This window comes from Moschus berezovskii, chromosome 22 (genome assembly GCF_049115385.1).
Source record: "Moschus berezovskii isolate FMDL1 chromosome 22, NW_MosBer_1.0, whole genome shotgun sequence".
NCBI lineage: Eukaryota > Metazoa > Chordata > Mammalia > Artiodactyla > Moschidae > Moschus > Moschus berezovskii.
This window is the reverse complement of record NC_142481.1, coordinates 33,847,669-33,868,728: the sequence shown is the minus strand read 5'-3', so window position 1 is coordinate 33,868,728 and position 21,060 is coordinate 33,847,669. Positions and strand designations below refer to the sequence as shown.

The 21,060-nt window shown below is 39.6% G+C and overlaps 1 protein-coding gene across 1 annotated transcript in view; it reads right to left on the bottom strand.

Moving 5' to 3' along the window:
• CDH8 (cadherin 8) overlaps nucleotides 1–21,060 on the bottom strand; it is a 381,309-nt gene that overhangs the window by 157,201 nt on the left and 203,048 nt on the right. The window contains exons 4-5 of the mRNA XM_055412624.2: nucleotides 4,357–4,524; nucleotides 711–898 (exon numbers count right to left, since the gene is read on the bottom strand). Coding sequence (XP_055268599.1) covers nucleotides 711–898; nucleotides 4,357–4,524 — 356 coding nt within the window. The remainder of the gene's footprint in view (nucleotides 1–710; nucleotides 899–4,356; nucleotides 4,525–21,060) is intronic.

Below are 21,060 nucleotides of genomic sequence, written 5' to 3'. Positions count from 1 at the left end.
AGGAGGGGGGGTGGTTCTATAGAAAAGGCATTGAATTTGCCACCTCTGCGGGCTAATGAGGATTCCCCCCCACCCCACTGACAAACCTCTGAGGAGTCATAGACAATCTGCCCTGGGAGAATTTCTTCCAAGGAAACTGTCTACAAGTCTTTGTCCTTTATTGCTTGAAGGTTGCCTCCAGTGTTGACTTTCCTGCATAGCTGGAGGTCTGGACAAGAACTGAGCAAGTTCCTGCAACTCATGGAAAAACACTGAGACACAGGAGAGAAATGATGGATGTGGTGGCAGGCTAGCACCACCATGGTCACTGCTTACTGAGCTTTAGCTAAAATGTAAAGTAGGACCAAGAGACAGGATGTGAGAAAAGGACTCTTACTGTTTCTTCTTATTTCTGCCAACATTATTTATCATTCATTTATTTGACTGTGCCTAGACTTCATTGTGGCACGTGGCGTGTGGGTTGCAGCATGTAGGATCTAGATTCCTAACCAGGGATCTAACCTGGGCTCCCTGCATTAGGAGCATGTAATCGTAGCCACTAGAACACCAGGGAGGTCCCAGGACTCTTACTTTTTCATAGCTAAAGAAGGCAAACCTTCTTCCTTTCTAAGATCATATCAGGAAGTCCACCCAACCCCTGCCATCTTCAATGTTCACATTTCAAAGAGGTATTAATATTTTGAAGATGAGCAAAACCTTCCTGAGCTTACCTTTCTCAGTCTTATAATGCCATCCTGGGCCTGGGCATCCGAAGTGATCTCAAAGAGTGCTGTTCCATCTCCATCAATGATGTCATATGACGACTGTGCGTTTTCACCAATATCCTGATCATTGGCCTTCACCCTTCCTATGGCAGTGCCAAGAACCACATCTTCTGGTACCGAGAAGTGATATAGACCTTAGGAAAGAGGAGAGACCCTGAGCACTGAATATGTTCCATTCATTCATTCATGTAGCAAATACTTATTGGGCACCTTTCTTGTTCAAGGTACCTGTGTACAGATGTGACCAATACAGTGACAGGAAAGGCAAAAACACCCTTTTCACTGTGGAACATACAACCTTTTAAATGAGTCAGGGACAAACAGTTCCAAGAAAAAGCAGTGATCTCTCTTTGAAAACTCTTCTGAATTATGAGATTTACTCAACCATATGTTTACCAAGTACATATTTGGAGCAGAGTTATATCAGGATATTAGTGAGTCTATGTGAATGTTCTTTCCCATTTGCTGTATAATCACATTGGCTGCCCTTGGGGATATTCATTGTTGCCCAACATAAAATATTAAGCTAATTTCGGCACAGATAGATGCAGTGTGTAACACACTGAAAGTCACTTTTGAAGTTACCTTTATATTTACAGACTTGTAGACCATTTTTGATAAAATCCAATTACCAAGCTTCTGCTATGCCCTGCAGCAAGCTGTTCAGACACATGAAACACTCCTCTTGTTACTAAAGTCCTCCTTGCTCTGAAGACCAAAAATCCTACCTTCAAAACTCTCTAGGCAAAACTACAATTACAGTGTGTATGCCTTCTCCTAGGGGGAGGCGGGACAATGTGTCTAATTAGTGATATCAGTCCCTTTTTTATTCAGATCACTTTGGCTGTTGCACCGGTACCACTCACTCTCATTGGTGTAGGGGAAGCTGCTTGTACCCCAAGCCCTAACCTCTGGTCATTACCACTTCAGACACTTTTGTCCTCCAGCCAACAGCCAACTTCTGAGGGTTTCCTTTGGCCTTCAGAACCAATTTTGCCCACTGCCTGTCAGCCTAGAACTGTCAGAAAATTAATACCCCTCAAAGACTCACACAACTTACTATATAAAAATCCCTGGCTCCACCACCTCTCTGGCAGGATAATCTTAAGTTTGTTCTTTCCTTCTGTTTATTTACAGGGCGCCAGGGTATCCCCAAGGGGATGAAGCTCCATTTTCTCCAGTGGTAACTGGCTTGAGAATGCACAGCACTGGCTTTCTGGCCTCCTCTCCCTCACTTCTCACTTCCGAACTGGCCTTTCTTGGGATCATCTCCAAGATAAACCACTTATAATCAAATTCTTGTCTCAGTGCCTGTTTCTTGGGAATCCAAATCCAGACAACCAGGAAGGTGTAGTCCCCATGTGAAGAGAACAAGGAGAAATAAACATTCAATGGACCATAAACCCGAAAGGAAAAATTAAATCTAGAGAACATTACCTGAGTCTAGTTTGAACTCAATCATTGAGTCCCTTGGATAAACTAAGGCCTCATTGTACACAGTATAAAAGGATAACTTCATATGATGGGAAAAATTTTCTCATGGCAGTAGCACACTTTTATCTAATGATGGAATCAAAATGCCTCTTAAAATCATAATATTATGGGACTGGGAAACAAAACAGTTTTTTCACAAGGTAGGCACCAAAAACCATCATGTTAAGTCTCCCACTCCCCCCATAATCAATAATGATTCCATTTCCTTCCAACTTTATATTTCAGGTAAGGTCTTGTGATGATTCTTCAATGTGTGCTTATTAGGTAAATAAGACAGCAAGGAGCCTCACCTTACTGCCAGCCCTGCAACGGGAAGCTTTGAGAAATCAAGCCAGTGAAACGTTTCATTATCCACTGTTATTCTCCCTACTCTCATCATCCCTTTCAGTGTGATCATAGTTAATCATTATTACTTCTAAGAGAGGAAACACTTTTGAAACTTAAAGGCTACTGCTCAATTGAACCAATAATTTTCTGTGTAAGAGGAGTTGCATGCTAGTGTATTAACTATAATGGCAACTGAAAAGAGAATAAAAGAATTGGGGGAAAGATGCAAGAGACAGTGTTTTTAATTTCCATCATTTCGGCTTAAAAGTGTTGCATTGTTGTCTGATTTATGAATGGCCAGACGTGGAAATTCTCAAATGCTTAATGAAATGCATTTCCTGTTCTTTCTACCTTGGCATTTTTGCAGAGAATTTTTCCAAAGCACCTCAAATGTGTCATTTTCAAGCCCCATCTCTGTCTCTCCTCTCTCACGCTCCTTCTGGCTTTTCTCTCTCTCTCTTCAAAAACTGTGGTTTTCCTAAAGTATTTCCTATCCCAGCAAAGAGCATTAGCAGGCAGCAGATCTCTCATGTCAGGAAGAGGGTAACTTGCATCCTCGACTGAAAGTGCAGTCTACCCTTAGATTGTTGTTACCATTAGCCCTCAAACATCTATCACTTCTCTCCATTCCCACACGATCGACCCTGCTTGCCAGGGCTTTCATCACCTTTTATGTGAATGATTTCTAGCATCCTTTACCTGACTGCAGTGTGGAAAAGACCCTGGAAGAAGGCCAGATTCCATTTTCTCTGACTTCCTTAAAATCAAATCCTATTATTCAACCTACAACTTAAAACATTTTAATGACTTCCTAGCGATATTAGGATAAAGATCATGGTACTTAAAATGGCCTGCAGATCCAATGATGACTGACTCCCTGTCTAACCTAGCTCTCCAGTCTGTGCTCCAGCTGTAGTGGAATTTTTTCAGTTCTCATTCTGAGCCATACACCCTTCTTCACTTTTGGGCATCCATTTCCTCCACTTGCAATGTCCATCCTCCCTTTCTTGGTTTCACCTTGTTCCAGCTAATTCCTACTCATCATTCACTTCTCTCAATTTAAGACTCTCCATGTCAGAAAGCCCTTTCTAAATCATCTCTCTAATAGCAGATCCCTTGCCAAAATGCACAGAAGGAAAGGTTTCTATGAGAGTACAGGAAAGTTGGCAAATAATGATCATCTTCCTGATTCACTGATGGTGGCTGCCTCGATTGCTGTTGAGAGGTTTAGGAGGCTGAGCACAGCTTTCACAGGGACTGGGAGAGTCGGTGATCATTGATGTCCCGCCAGCTACTGGAAGGAGGAGTGTATATTGTGCAGAAAGTGTACTGTATATCTGCCTTCTCCACCTCAGGCTCTAGAGATTTAGTTTCTTTTATAGAACAAGTGGGACTATTGATAGAGCAATACCTGAGTTGTGTTTCAATCATTCTCTCCAGTTTTCTTCACAGGACGTACCCAGGACTAGAGAAATAAGCACAAATCTTTGCAGCCAGGCTTGCTGGTTCTAATACTCAGCTGTGATATTTACTTTATGTTTAATATTCAAAAATGTTCTTATATATGCTTTGAAATCTGTAAAGTGAGGATACATCTAGGCTCCAAATGAGAGGAGCACGGGTAGTTTCGTATATACATGGATTTATTCTACCTTCCACATCAGAGGCACTCAGTGGTTGCTATCAGTTTTTCAAATCACTGAAAATTAGAATATAGATTCAGATGAAAACGTCATACAGAGATGCCCATGAACACAGGGAATTCACTTACTCTGGGCAAATTTTGGAGGATTGTCGTTCACGTCAGTGAGCGTCACTGTGAGCGTTGTGGTGCCAGACAGGCCCCCCGAGTGTCCCCCCATGTCTTTGGCTTGGATAACAACCAGGTACTCCTCCTTGGCTTCTCTGTCCATATTGGGAAGGGCAGTTTTTATAATTGCTGAGGGGAAGAAAATGGGAAAATGACTTTCAGACAGCTCATTCAAAAACGAATGTGTGAATCACCCACACACACTCACGCACACATACAGAAACACATGCATACACATCAGATCCCCACTCAGATAATTTTCTGTTTTCTTTTGACATTTAGCTGGTGTGCGTCTCTGATGCCAACACAGAAAGACTGTAGTCATAGATGTTAGTGGATTACTTGCAAAAGTACATGTTATAATGTCTAAAAAAAGAACTTATAAAAGTGTACATTAGAAAGTAAGTTGAATGGCATACTCTTGCCTACCAAATTAAAGTATAAATCATAACATAGCTTCATCTACCCAGGAAAACCCTGGAAGTGAAAGAATCCTTCAATTTATCACAGACTCCAATTCCCCTACAAGAGAAGTAAATACACAAATAGCTGGAAGGCTCTGAGGTCAAAGATAAATTACTCTAAGGCTCACAAATACATCAGAGATGAAAGAAATAAATGCATTATGAGAATCAACTCAGATGAATAAAATGCCAATCAGAATTAATATAGGCAAGTGTCTAAGTGCAGGTATTGTTCAACTACATTTATATTTTAATTGTTTAGTTGCATCATGACTATTGTAAAAGTAATAAATGTTTTATAGAAACAGGAAGATAGAGAAAATAGAAAAGGGGATAAACAAAAAATCATGTAAATAATGTAGTATCAGTTCTAAAATGTGAAGTGTTTTTTTCTGATATATTTTCCGAGTTTTATCTTTCTGCTTCTCAGTATATTTCACTAGTCATTTAATATTCTTGTTAAAGATTCAAAGATCGGTGTAGGTACCCCTGAAGTTATTTTGAAAAATATTTATTTTGCCCTGTCCTTCCCCTCATACCTTTTTTCATAGATAAATATTGCTAGCATTTTGATAGGTACATTTTCACATATATATGCATACAAATGTGCAAATGTACATATGAACATTTAACCACAAATGTGTTCACAGTATAGTCACTGTTCTGAGGATTTCTTTTTTCACACAATGGGTATTTTTGAGATCTTGTCAATGGTTAGAGGCTCAACTCATTACTTCTCACAGCTGTATAATTCTTCATTAATTAATGTACAATAAGTAATGCAGGCATTCCCATATTAATGGATGTTGCTATTTTTCTGTGTCCTGTGCTTTTACTTAACTCAGTCATAATATCCCCTGCCGCCATATTGCTAAAGGCCCATGATAAAAATGTTTGTGACTAGTTCAGAATATTCCTGTTGAGTAAATGAGTAAACTCTCAGGACCAAGTGAAAAAAAAAATTTCTGAATTAAAGACAATTTGCCTCTCACTTCTAACCTCAGGGACATCATACCTGTTCAATTCAAGGTAAGGATATCTGAAGTTGTAATTCTGTTTTTCTGGACTCATATGCTCTAATTAAATCATCTATCTGTAAAAGGTTTGCAAGAAGTTCAAGTCCCTGAATCATTCAAGTAGCAGCTGAGGAACGAGAGTGTCCAGGGAAATCTAACCCATTCAAGCAATGAGCAGGCTCTGGGAAAAGATGTGAGTTCTTCTGAACTTTATATGACCTTGAAAGCAACTTTATATCAGAGTCTCCCATTTAGGAAGCACTCAACTGGACAGCCTGTCCTATTTGGAAATATGGATAGTAACATAATGATATCTTTCAATACAAAAATTTGTTTCAGGATTTGACCATATCTTAATATATTAATAATTCAATAGGTCATACGTTTATGTTTATGAACAAAAACTGAAAGGAGAAAAACTAGAAATACAGCAACCATTCCAATTTGGATCACTGTGAGGCATTCCTGAGGGGAAAATAAATATCTAGGCAAAAGACAGTAAGAACAACAATAAGCAAACCTTATCATTAGCATAAGAAGATGCCAATGTGGCTACTCTGCTATGGATGCATATTTTCATGACTCAGAATATCCTGAGTCTGGGTCTAATTCCAGTAAGAAGGCTTATAAAATGGTTTTACTCCCATGATAGTTACAAGAGTAACTTGTAGCTTGTAAAGTTTAGGTACCATCACAGTTTAAGGTCGTCATGAATTAAAGCCAACCACTGGACTTTGGAATGTGATGTATAGTTTCCACTAATCAGAGAAAAGGGATAGAATTCCTCAAGGAAGACAGCAACTTTTTTCAAAGAAGTTGATGGACTGAGGTCTACACATTAATCCTTACATTAATCACAGGTTACACATTAATCACAGGTTACTCATTAATCACAGGTTACTCCAGTGAAAGAATTTTTACAACTCACTCAGAGACTGAGAAGATCGGTGTGTATTATTCTCATCATTTAAAAAATATATATCATTAGAGAATAAAAAAAAAAACTGTGATGTCTCTCAGACACCTGGATTCAAAATAGTTTTGATGCTCAGTTGATATTAGCATACTTATGTCAGTGTCTTTGAGTTGGATCAGAATGTGAGTGAAGCACCATGATGGATGGCCTTGCTTGAATGGGACAAGATTGGGTTTCCACTTCTTACCGAAATGTTGATGCCCTCCACCAGCAAAGTATACAGCTTCATACTATCTATGATGCACGTCTCTTGACAAGTTAGAGGTTCCTTATAAATGCTCTCTGCTACTAAAGTGAAGCAAGTTCGGTTTCTCACAATACCCTCACATTTACTAGCTTTGTGACCATGAAAAAATTAGTAAACTCCTGGGATCACCTGTCTTGTTAAATGGAAATAACTATCAGCTACCCATTAAGGGCATTCTAAGACTATGAGAGATAAATCATACAAGTTCTTGTCACACAGTAGTTTCCCTTCACCCTTTGGTTCCCAATCAGAATTTATTCTTTTAATGAATTTTTATTGGAGTAGAATTGTTTCACAATGTTGTGTTAGTTTCCGCTGCACAGCAAAATGAATCAGCCACACATATACACACATCTCCTCTCTTTTGGATTTCCTTCCCATCACGTCATCACAGAGCATTGAGTAGAGTTCCCTGTGCTACACATTAGGTCCTCACTAGTTAATCGTGTCTGGACCCAGAAAAGAGTGAAGTCAGAAAGAGAAAAACAAATATCACCTATTAACCCATTTATATGGAATCTAGGAAAAAAGGTATAAATGATCTTAATGTGGAACATAAATAGAGATACAGATATAGAGAACAAATGAATGGACATGGCAGAGAGGAAGAAGGGGGATGAATTGGGAGATTGGGGTTAACATATACACACCAAACAACATCTATTTAATGCTTTCCTGAATAGTGGTTAGCATGCTGAACATTCCCCAGCTGCTCTTCCAGATCCGCTCTCCAGCACTGTCCACCTGTTCTTGGCATGGGAAGGTGACCGCTAAGGAATGGATATACTTACTTGCTGGTTTCGTGTTGGACTCCACCAACATACATTACCCAAGGAGATATGGAGACTGGAGAAGGCTGAGGCTCTAGATCACCCAGTACCTCAATCACATGCTTGGACATCTACAGTAATTATCTTGGGGTGTTAGAGAAAAACCCTAGTGTCCATGAGCAGTTTCCTTCCCTCAACCCTCCAGATCTAGGAATGATATTAGCCCTTCTGCTGCTGGCCTTGGGGGCCTCCCTACCCCTTGATAGCTTTCAATCAGACCACACTTTTCTCAGTGCTTCCCTCACTCAACTCTCCTGAATCACCCGACTCGTACCAGGCCCTCCAAAATATAGTTAAGATACTGTTCATTAGCCAAGTGCCAAACATGTTTCCACCATGTCATTCTTACAGACATCTACAGGTCTAAAGTACGTCAGTGTAATTATAAATTGCTGCTCCTTGAGACAGCAAGACAAGTGTTTGTTTCCTTATCTGTAACATGAGAACAGTGCAGGGAGTTGCTCACGATGACCCATCTGGGAGGCTGCACACCTGGGAGTTTTCACACCTTCTTTTCTTGTACGACATTGGGAGCAGATTTCTTGATGTGTTAAGGTAAGCAGGGAGTGTCTCCAGTGTCCTTCGGGCCTGCCACACACTTAATTGGCTTCAGTACAAACAGTGTAATGAACAGGTTTTGGTTTGCCTGAGCCTACTGCCTCAAGTCTCAACCTTATGACTAGCAGCAACTCATTAGAAAATCCAAGACAGAATTTCTGGAACATTTCTCCTGCTACTTTGTGGCCATAAAGACACAAGGATAAGTAAAACCACAAGTGTCTTTGGTCCTTCTATTTTTCTCCTTGTGTTGGGGCATATCTATAAATGTTACTTAATTTTTTCTATTCCTATTCAAAAGGCAGATCATTCCAGGTGCATAGATACAGCAAGATGTTAAAAGAAAAAATACCTTCTACAATAGAAGCTTACAAACTGTCATAAACGTTTGTTCCTTCTACTACTTCTCCCCTGAACTATTTGCTTTGGTGCATATATTCTCCCAAGTATTAGTAGCTTTAAGCTATTTCTTTTGTGGAAAAGAGAGAGGACTTCTATACTTTAAAAATTGCTTGGTATTAAACATCACCAGGGTCTTCCCTGGTGGTCCAGTTGCTAAGACTCTGCACTCCCATTTCAGGGAGGCCCAAGTTCAATCTCTGGTCAGGGAATCAGATTCCTCGTGCCTCAGTTAAGAGTTGGCATGCTGCAACAAATGATCCCGCATGCCACAACTAACACTCAGCACAACCAAATAAGTAAACAAATAAGGTAAATAAATATTTTGTAAAAATCACCAAACACAGAACAAAAAAAAATATAGTCATAAGTAATTTTTCCTCTCCCATTTGAGAAGTCAGAAATTAGGAAATGTGAAGACTAAAAGTGACTATAGTTCAGTTCAGTTGCTCAGTCATGTTCAACTATTTGCAACCCCATGGACTGCGGCACACCAGGCCTTCCTGTCCATCACCAATTCCTGGAGCTTGCTCAAACTCATGTCTATCAAGTCAGAGATGCCATCCAACCATCTCATCCTCTGTGATCCCCTTTCCCTCCTGTCTTCAATCTTTCCCAACATCAGGGTCTTTTCCAATGAGTCAGTTCTTTGCATTAGGTGGCCAAAATATTGGAGTTTCAACTTTAGCCTCAGTCCATCCAATGAATATTCAGGACTGATTTCCTTTAGGATGGACTGGTTGGATCTCCTTGCAGTCCAAGGGACTCTCAAGAGTCTTCTCCAACACCACAGCTCAAAAGCATCAATTCTTTGGCGCTCAGCTTTCTTTATAGTCCAACTCTCACATTCTTATATGACTACTGGAAAAACCACAGCTTTGGATGGGCCTTTGTCAGCAAAGTAATGTCTCTGCTTTTTAATATGCTGTCTGGGTTGGTAATAACTTTTCTTCCAAGGAGCAAGAATCTTTTAATTTCATGGCTACAGTCACCATCTGCAGTGATTTTTAAGACCAAGAAAATAAAGTCTCTCGCTGTTTTCATTGTTTCCCCATCTATTTCCCATGAAGTGATAGGACCAACTGCCATGATCTTAGTTTTCTGGATGTTGAGTTTTAAGCCAGCTTTTTCACTCTCCTCTTTCATTTTCATCAAGAGGCGCTTTAGTAGTTCGTTTTCTGCCATAAGAGTGGTGTCATCTGTGTTTCTGAGGTTATTGATATTTCTCCCAGCAATCTGGATTCTAGCTTGTGCTTCATCCAGCCTGGTTTTTCGCTGATATACTGGGCATATATGTTAAATAAGCAACATGATAATATACAGCTTTGATGTACTCCTTTCCCAATTTGGAACCAGTCTGTTGTTCCATGTCTAGTTCTAACTGTTGCTTAATGACCTGCATATAGATTTCTCAGGAGACAGGTAAGGTGGTCTGGTAGTCCCATCTCTTTCAGAATTTTCCACAGTTTGTTGTGATCCACATAGTCAAAAATTTTGGCATAATCAATAAAGCAGAAGTAGATGTCTTCTGGAATTCTCTTGCGTTTTCTATGATCCAACGCATGTTGGCAATTGGATCTCTGGTTCCTCTGCCTTGTCTAAATCCAGCTTGAAAATCTGGAATTTCACAATTCACGTACGGTTGAAGCCTTGCTTGGAGAATTTTGAGCATTACTTTGCTATCATATGAGATGAGTGCAATTGTGTGGTAGTATGAACGTTCTTCGCCATTGCCCTTCTTTGAGACTGGAATGAAAACTGACATTTTCCAGTCCTGTGGCCACTGCTGGACTACGATCCTCAATTAATTAAATGGCATTTTTATCCATTTTCAACTGTGATTGTTAAGAAGGCAGAAAAGAGATCCCTTTTTGCCAAAATTTAGATATCTTTGAATGGTACTCATGTTAAATTCCTTCCCTTCACCCAAGACATAGACTGTGTTCCTCTTTTTCAAAGTAGTGATCAAGCAAAAGTAGTGTCCATGTGTCCCCATGTACTTCCACTCCCACATGCTCGGTGCCCATTGATGTGTTCACAAGCTTAAATACTATGCTTAAACTTCCATTAAACCAAATTGGCAACAAATTAGAGTTTTCAACTAATTTTTTTTTTTTTTTTTTGGCAAGTAGTATGTTTTCTTCAGTAGTATGCTTTCTGCTTCACATTGTTAGTAAAACTCCTTAAGGTAAGCATTTGGTAAGTAACCTCACAAAAAAGAAAATCGATTTAGTTGCTCTAAGCATGGTAATTTCAGCATATGACTTAGACTTGATACAATACAAATGGTTAAAACTTTTGTCTTTGCCTTTTGTAAATTTCCAGCTGAGGCATAGTTCTAGGGTTTAGACTTAGATGCCTTGACTCTTACCTTTGGGAAAAATCACAGAACTTCCTGGAATACGTTTTCTTCCCCTTGAAAATGGGAGGCTCTGACATTTAGAGTAGAATGATCTGCATTTGATACCCTGGCCTGCTGGACTCTTGATCACATTAACTGCAGAGTTGACTCAGAAACAGGAATGCTAACACTTACATACTGCAAGTGCTTCCCTGGAACTTCATTTTGAAAATCTAATCTCATCAGAAAATTCAGTTAATGAGAATAAGTCCATTCTCTGTGAATTGAATTCAATGGAGATTTTGAACCTGGACCTGGGAGTGGGACTGGGAAGATACAAGATTGGAGGTGAATGCTGTCAGGAGGATTAACCTGGAAAAGAGGGAATCATCTTGTTCTGAAGCTGGCATTCACGACCCTACTGTGAATAGACTGATGTGCTTGATTCTTTCATATTTAAAAGACGTAGTTTTTATCTTAACTCTATTCAATCAAACGGAGATTTCCCTAGTGCAGAAGTTGAAGAATTTAAATCCTTGCCTGGCCTAAGTTCTTCCCAAGTACTAAACAGCTGTTCCTTATGGTCTCATCATTCAGGGAGTAATTCTGATTAGAATTCAGTCATCTCAAAAATTTAAAACTTGAGTCTTTTTTTTTTTTCTTTCCATTGTCTTTGGTGTTATCATTTGAGAAGCATTTTGTACCCGTCACGAAGATTTCCTTTTATAATTTCTGTGATATCACCAGATTGAGAGGCTTCATGAGAAAGGCACGGAGATGCTGATTAACTCCTTTGTCATTTTGAAGGCTGATTACTGTAATTCACTCTTTGCGGGTCTCCCAGATTGTGCTGCTCAAAGATTGCAGTTGATATAAAATGCTGTGCTAAACTCCCATTTGAATAAGACTTGTTGAACACATTATCCTAGTTATGAAACCACTAGCTTTGTTATTCCCCCAAACTCTTGCCAATATAACGTACAATTATCATCTTACGTGCTGTGAAAAAGTGTCTTTCAATTATGAGGTTAAGTGGGACAAATTCATCAGGGATCAATTCTTTTCTCGGGGGGGTCATACACTGCACCCATACTTTCCACTACCCATGGAATTTGTATTACATGCTGCCAGTTATGAGGGGTGAAGGGTATACAACCAGACCCTTCAATAGATGCCCACCCTGTCATAGAACAGTAGCTTTGATACAATAACTTCAGTAATGCCAAACCTGCACAGATATACCACAAAAGAGAAAGTAAGACATTAGAAAAGTGTTTATACAGATCAGAAAAACCTGCATTTACCTCTCCTTGGGACCAATAACTTATGAATTAGATAGGTGATAGGTGGATAGGCAGATGGATAGATATGTAGATAGAATGGTCTGGATTTGGAGAAATGATTTCTCACATATTTCTGGTGCTTCTGCCAAACATAATAGAAAGCTAATGGGTTTAATATATCAGGAATCAAAAGCTTTCTTAGATATTTTGACCTGGTATTTTTTAAAACTAAAAATATATTCCAAGGAAATTATATATTTCCTTTCTTCTAACTCCTCAAGTTTTTAGATTAAGATGTTCACTTTTATGTATAGTATTTTTAAATAGGCAAGTGATTTAAATATGTAACAATGGGAAACAGTAATGTAGTGGTTATGATTGAGATCAAATGCATAAAATATTAACAGGTATTGTAAAAAATTCTGTAGCAGCACAAAACACTTCTAACAATTTTCAAATTTTATTTAAAAAATAAAGTATGCCATGATTATTCTTGTACTTATGTAAGTGCTTGTAACAATTTGGCAAAGAATATAAATGAAGGTAACTTCATGTGTTTTGTGAAGGAATTGGAAGTTCACCCCCAAACTTCCCAGCACTCTGTAATACAAAGTAGAGGGCTATGTCTGTTAGGCAATAGGCTCTGGGATTATATAGATGAGAATTTGTTTCACTTAGAGGATTACCAGCCACATGATTTTGGGCAGGTAACTGAAATTTCCTTCAGCTCATCAATCTCATGTGTAAATGTTATTAATTGCCAAATAAAGAATTTAGGTTGATATTATTACAGAGAGGTAAAATGTCAAATGCTTTACTTAATGCAATAGACATATATCTATAGATACAGACACATAGAGATATATGGAAATATATATTTTCAATAAGTGTATACATATGCATGTATACGTGGGTATATATACATATATACACTCAGAGGTATGCATATTCATAAATATATTTACATTTTATAAATATACACATATACATGCATATAAATGGAAGTAAAATTTAGATATTAATTCAATGGTAATAATAAAGTAAACCTGTTATTTTAAAGATTAGAAACAAAGATTATATTCAGCAGTGGTACTAGAACATCTCTCACCAACTTCAAAATGATAATGCCTCACTAGTAACTTTCATGTAACAAACACAAATTATATTTTTTTGCAAAGATATCTCTATAAGATTTGTACCCAAATTCATTTTGACAAATATTACAACTTTATAAATATTAATAATTGTCATGTATCTGTGACCGGAGACACTGAGAAACATTTATAGGGTTACAGAGCCACTAAGTCAGGGAGGAGAATATCAAGATTCAAACCCAAGTCTTGCTGCCTTCAGGGTTCAAGGGAGACTCGAAGGCTATTCTGAATCTTGCCCAGAGTCACTTCTTAATGTGGTACTGGTTTGCCAGAGGAAGGGCATAGCACTACCTGAACACAAGCAAGGTGGGTGTATTTTGCAAATTAAATAAGCGAGGAGTTCTCACAATTTCTTTAGATCTGTACCCATTTCATAATTGACATTGTTAGTTATTTATTAAATGTCTCAGTATAAATTTGCACTGCATTGTTCTAATATTTCAGACAATCCCATGATTATTCAAAAATGTGATGCTGATGAGCTGTGTATATTAGGAATACTTCGAGAATTGAATTAGTTAAGGGTGAATTCATGAAAAAATTCCTTTGATCTATATGCCTCATCAACAATGCTTTGGTTTTTCTGTTTTTGAAGTTGCACTGTTATTTACTTCTCCTGGGAAATGGACAACTATGGCGGCTAAATTTTCCTACAGTAATCCATAGGAAAACTTAGTTCATTTGCCAGAATTATAAGATGTATTAACACATTAAATATTAGGGATTTGAATGTGATCCAGCAACTAGAAAGGTCATGGGCAAGGTCACAGACTGTGGCTAAGCCAGGATCCAAATCTGGGCCTGTAAATTCTTAATTATGAATTATTAATAATACACTCTCCCTTGGAAAAAAAATAATTAAAAGTCTCCATATAGTGCTAATAAGCTACTTATCCAACAGTCTCCTCCTATGCAAGCATAGCATCTTAACATGAGTCTGTTTGACAGACATAGCTTCCTCCATATAATTTTATATATTAACCTCTGCAGTACACAGCCCTTCCCATTTGTGTTTGGAAACTGTTCTAGCAAACAGCAGGCTTGAAAGCCTTAAATCAGACCATTGAAAATCATTCCAGTATCTCAATGTGTACAAATTGCCTTCTTACATGTGCATTTCCTGTCTTATAATGCAGCATATTCTTTTACTAATTAACTACAACTTTAAAATTTCCCCACTATGTGGATCACAGCCATGGCTCTCTCCATATCCATATGGAATAACATATGAAACAGTTGTAAGTGAATTAACAATGATACCCCATCTCTATATTTTTATATACAGTGTGCATACTGAGCTTAGTGTATGGACTGTCACTTCCATAGCTCCCGGATTCCCCTATTAAATAGTTCTCACAGACCACCATTTATAACATCAACACACTGGCTAGCCAATAACTGATGCTACTTAAAATGCCAATTCTGAGTTACACTGAAATCCATGCAATTATTCCTATTCAGAATTAAGGTGAAATTTCTTTTCCCCTAAATGAAAACACTTTCAGGGACTCCTCAATCAAGTGAAATTATATCTGTGAAGAACATGATGGCACTATTCTTTCCTTAAGCCATAATTCCAATAACTAATTATATGTATAATAAGTATGGGTAGTTTAAAAAAGCAAAGTGAAAGTCGCTAAAAAATTGGATGCTTTCTCTTAGCAATTCAGGACTTAAGCAGACAAGAATGGTGGAGTTGTTGAGTAGATAAAGCACAGGCTCTGTAGTTGGCTACTGAGAAATGGAGCCAAGATTGAAACCTGAGTCTAAAGTTAAGAAACTATTTTCAACTTGTAGAACCTCAGTCTCCTCAACCAAATAACAGAGATAGTAACATCATCGGAGGTTGTACGAAATAGCACCTAGCATTGTTCACAGAGAAAAACAGGTACTCAAAACAAATTTTAACTGAATTGATACTACTCTCCAATGCTAAAGTGGCCCCCAGTTCTCTAATGCCTCAGAGGAATTCTCTGACCCGATGTCAAGCAGATACAGCATGTCATATTAATTATAGCCTGCTGACATGGACAAGTAGAACACAGTGTTTTAAGAGCCCAGGATTTGATATGGGAAACTGGGGTTTTGTCCTGATCCTTTCAATTCCAGGTGTTATAAATAATCTGGGTAAATTTTTAACGTTGTTGAGCCCCTGTTTTTCCTCCATTACCTAGAGATAGTACTTACCCATAGGTTTTTGGGTTCATAAAATGGTTATTAAGGAAGATAATGCATCTAAAATATTTAACCATCAATAAAATAGTAATTAGTTGATTACTACTACTACTACTGCTATAATTGGGTTTCCCTTGTGGTAAAGAGTCCATCTGCAATGCAGGATACCTGGATTCAAACCCTGGGTTGGGAAGATCCCCTGGAGAAGGGAAAAGCTACCCACTCCTGTATTCTGACCTGGAGAATTCCACGGACTGTAAAGTCCATGGGGTCACAAAGAGTCGGACATGACTGAGCGACTTTCACTCTTACAGCTGTAGTTATCACATTCTACATTATTGCTGGGTGATTGTGAAGATCAATTAGCGTAAAAATAATACTGCCGCTGCTGCTGCTGCTAAGTCGCCTCAGTCGTGTCCAACTCTGTGCGACCCCATAGACGGCAGCCCAACAGGCTCCCCCATCCCTGGGATTCTCCAGGCAAGAACACTGGAGTGGGTTGCCATTTCCTTCTCCAATGCATGAAAGTGAAAAGTGAAAGTGAAGTTGCTCAGTCATGTCCAACTCTTAGCAACCCCATGGACTGCAGCCCACCAGGCTCCTCCATCCATGGGATTTTCCAGGCAAGAGTACTGGAGTGGCTTGCCATTGCCTTCTCTGAATACTACTCCATATCTTATTGAGTGTCCTTTGTGCCATGCCCTACACAGGTGCAAAGTGTATGTGCATATAGGGTGCTCAGTGTAATGACTGGCAAAGAGTAGATATTTACCCCATAGGTATTAAAATTATTATCACCATCACCTTATCTTTATTTTTCTTAACCACCCAACTAGGTAACTATTGCAGTTCCTGCTAAAAGATGAAAACACATGAACTCTTGTGATCTTATTAAGTTATTTATATTCTATGAGCTTCAGCATGGTTGAGATGGTCACAGACCTGTTTTTTCTTTCTATATTTCCTGTTTCATCAACTTTTTTCTCCTACACTTTGGAGGATCTGCATGTATACTAAGTCACTAAGTCATGTCTGACTCTGCGACCCCATGGTCTGTAGCCCGCCAGACTCCTTTGTTCATGGGACTCTCCAGGCAAGACTACTGCAGTGGGCTGCCATGCCCTTCTCCTGGGCATCTTCCTGACCCAGGGATCAAACTCCCATCTTTTACATCTCCTGCATTGGCAGGTGTGTTCCTTACTGCTAGCGCCACCTTGGAGGGTCTAGATAATCACTAACCACTGACTGACTTCAGAGTCCTCTGCTTGGTAAGTCTGCCTGTTAGCATCAAATAATAATTGTCACTCTTCCTCTTTAAGTAATCTCTAACCCAGACTTACTAAACCAACTCAGCGAACTCCCTCCCTCAGGGGACTTCCAGGAACTCACTAACCCTGATTTGATCTTTGCGACCCCATGGACTGTAGCCTACCAGGCTTCTCTGTCCATGGGATTCTCCAGGCAAGAATACTGGAGTGGGTTACCATTTCCTTCTCTAGGGGATCTTCCCGACCCAGGGATTGAACCCGGGTCTCCTGCATTGGAGGCAGACGCTTTAACCTCTGAGCCACCAGGGAAGCCCATAAATTACAGAAAATAAGCCAGACACTGGTGATGTGATTGCCATTGCTAATGAAATTTTCCATATTAGCCAAATCCTAAAACTCAAATTTTCAAAGACATGTCGGACTAATAAACCCATACTTTTGCCCCATGCGTTACTGTGTGTTCAGTAACAGAGGATCACTGTATACATGGATTTCTACACGTAGGATTTCTACATGTATGAATGAAGAAGGTTCCCATTCACATAGCACAAGGCTTCAGAGACATAGGGTATCAGTTTGCTTCCATTGCTTTAATACAGAGAGGAAGGGCACATCTACACGCAGGAGAAAGCTTCGGCCAGGAAGCAGAGGGTCTTCCTTTAATTATAATAGCTGCCATGGTCATCAAACATGTGCTAAGAACATATCCCAGCTGCTCTCAAAGTAACAATCAGGACTTTGAATGGACTCAAAAGAAATAGTCTAGGGTTTCCTACTGAAAGAGAGCAAGATCCCATAGTCCTTGCCTCCCCATGTCCGCTGCCTGCCTTCTGCCTGAAAATTAATCAAAGAATAAACTTAATCAGAGAACTGAGAACATGCAGAAAAAAAGGACAACAGGCAAGCACAGTCAGGAACCTTTGGTTCTTTCTCGAGCGTTATAGATAATATTTGGAGCCATATCCTGTGAGCTGTCTTACAGATACTAAAACCGTAGGTGGAAGAAGTTAACTACATGATGACCTGACTGTACCCACGGCATGAACTGCCACAATTCTAAGGACTGGCCTCAGAGAAGTGGAAACTAACCAACCCTGGACCCAAAGATTAACTGTACCTAAAACAATCAAGATGACACTGGTCAGACCACCGATGACCAATTTGAAGATGACTTTCAGAGATGTCTGTGCTGTTTCTGCATGTAGTCACACCCCGCCTCCCCAACTTTCTGCCTAAAAAACTTCTGGCCCCACTGGCTGTCAGCGCAGGGAGTTGACCTTTGTACAGACGTCCACCCTCCTCCCCCAGTTGCTGGCATCTGAAATAAATCAAACTTTTCTTTCTATCAATCTAGCCGGTTTATTGGCTTTTGGGCAGCAAGCAGCCAGACCCCGCCTTTCGGTGACACTACCACTGTGTTGGATGCTTGTGTTGCATTTTCTTTATCAGACAAACAGCTTCATAAAACATTGACAGGTGCACAAGTAAAAACATTTCCAAGTCCTGAGAGGAGCCACATAATAAAATCACTCCACACCCTGCCAAGTTGATTCAGTAAAATTCAAGGGGCATTGATCTTGCAACTAACTAACCCTGGCAAATCTCCTCACCACTCCTTCTGTGCCTTTCAACCCAATGCCCTCCTTGACCCCTTTGATACATTCCCCAAGTCCTGTTTTTGAAATCCTTTTACGTTCTTCTTTGGGGTTGCAGGCTTTCTTGCTGGCAGAGTGACTTCTCTCCTTTCCTTCACATTATCTCTCAAAATAGAATTCTCCTCCTCCTCCTCCCCTCCTCTCAGACAAAGGTGCTGTGTGATTCCCGCTTCATCAGATCAGCGTCTGCACCAGAGGCAGTGTCAGCTTCCTTCCCCCAGCTCCTTACCCGTCCCTCCTCTTCGCTTTTTTTTAAATCATGGGCTTTATTTTATTCTTTTTTATTTTCAAGCATTTCCTTCACATGAAAATTATCTCTACAGTCAATGCCTTTCGGCTCCCATCTGTGGACCCATTCAGATGCTCAGAATGCCCTGGGCTCTGTTTTGTACAGAATAAAGGGGAAGAAGCAGGATGGCTAAATAACTGACAAGGACTCAGTGTGCAGTTTCACGAATGTTTGTCAAGGAGTAGTCTGTATGGAACACTCTTTCAGGAACTTAAGAATGCAGTGGACAAGACGAGGAGGCTAACTTTGTAAGATGAGTGTGTGTTAGTCACTTGGTGGTGTCCGATTTTTGGCAACCCCATGAGCTGTAGCCCGCCAGGCTCTTTTGTCCATGGGAATTCTCCAGGCAAGAATACTGGAGTAGGTTGCCATTTCCTTCTCCAGGGGATCTTCCCTACCCAAAGATCGAACCCGCATCTCCTGCACTGACAGGCAGATTCTTTACCACTGAGCCACCTGGGAAGCCTTACATGCTAAGTGTAAAAGCAAGGATTGGATTGCAATATGCAGAACAACACAAAACCAGGTAACCAGGCTCACAACTCACTGGGTTTCTGGGCTCCAGTTACTTCCTTTTTAAAGCTGGGAGAGTGATACTAAACTATCAGGGGGGAAAATGAGACAGACACATGTCACCTGCAGGAGCTATTCATTTGTTATCAGTCTTTCTCACATACATAGGACACATTTAACTATAATTAGTCCAGAACCTTTGTTAATACTGACATCCAGGTGTGATTATACCCCACAATAGAGAGGAGAGCACAAGGGAATGGATCTCCCTGTCCCTCCAGGACAGAGATAATTAGACGTGTATAAACAAGAAGCTGCCTGACCTTCCTGGGAGGCAAGCCAGAGGCAAAACCAGACAACGGCAAGTGAGGTAGATGTTCTAGTTAATAGAGAGGGCTGAAGAGTAGATTTCTATGGGTCTATTGATCCTTTAGTGAGAGTTGTCAAAATACATCAGAGCTCGGTTTCTTCAAATACATTAAGCGGCTTATGATTTTTATTCTCTATCTTAAAAAATGTAGCAAATAAGGATCTCTTCCTTTCTCTTCTCTGAATTTTTAAAAGGTTATATATCTCCCCTCTCTCTCTTCCTGATTCTTACCAATCTCTTCTCATGTCCCATTCGCTATTCCTTTCCCTACTGTATATATTTTTCTTTTTAATATCTTTGTTCTAACAGATATGAACAAAGCTACATATTGTGAGAATATATATTTGGTGTGTGTATGGATATTTCATGAATGAGTGAGTACTGAAGCTCGATCATCTCTCAAAGTCTTCCTCTTTCAATGCAATTCAATTGTCAGTCACTAATCACATCCTACTTGCTAAGCATTAGGCATGCTGGAGGGGTCTGTGAACACTTCTCTGCCATAGAGGTACCCACGGTAGGCGAACGACTGACTCCTTCAAACTCTCAGTTGCTCATGGTTACTATAGGACTTGAGGTTTATGTGTTTATCCATCATTAACCTTCCCACAAAATAAAGAATGTAAGATGCTGATTCTGAGAAACCTGCATTCTCTCCTTGCACATGTCATTGTATGCGGTGCAATAAGAAATGAAATACCATCTCTAGGAGTAAACTCTACCCATGAACATGAGTGCCATATGCATAAGAGAAATCACACGATACAGAGAAAACATTTTTGTATGAGGACAAAGGAATACATTTGTCTTCAATTCTGACCTTTATGTTTTGGGTGACTTTGAACACGTCACCTACCTTCTCTCATCATGATTTCTCTGTATTAAATGAAGACCACCACCACTTTGTTTCTAAGATGAGCAAGGGATTAAATCAAAGAAATGTGGGTGAGGTGGCCTGGAAGACATACTTTTCCCACTCTTTGTAGTACTACAACATAGTAAGTGACTTACTCAGGGTCACACTACTAGTACATGATGACAGAATCCAGACTTTTCTAACTCAGATTCCAGTATTTCTCACCATTAGCACTGATGTGCCGAGTGTTAGTGTGTTATTTCATCCATCC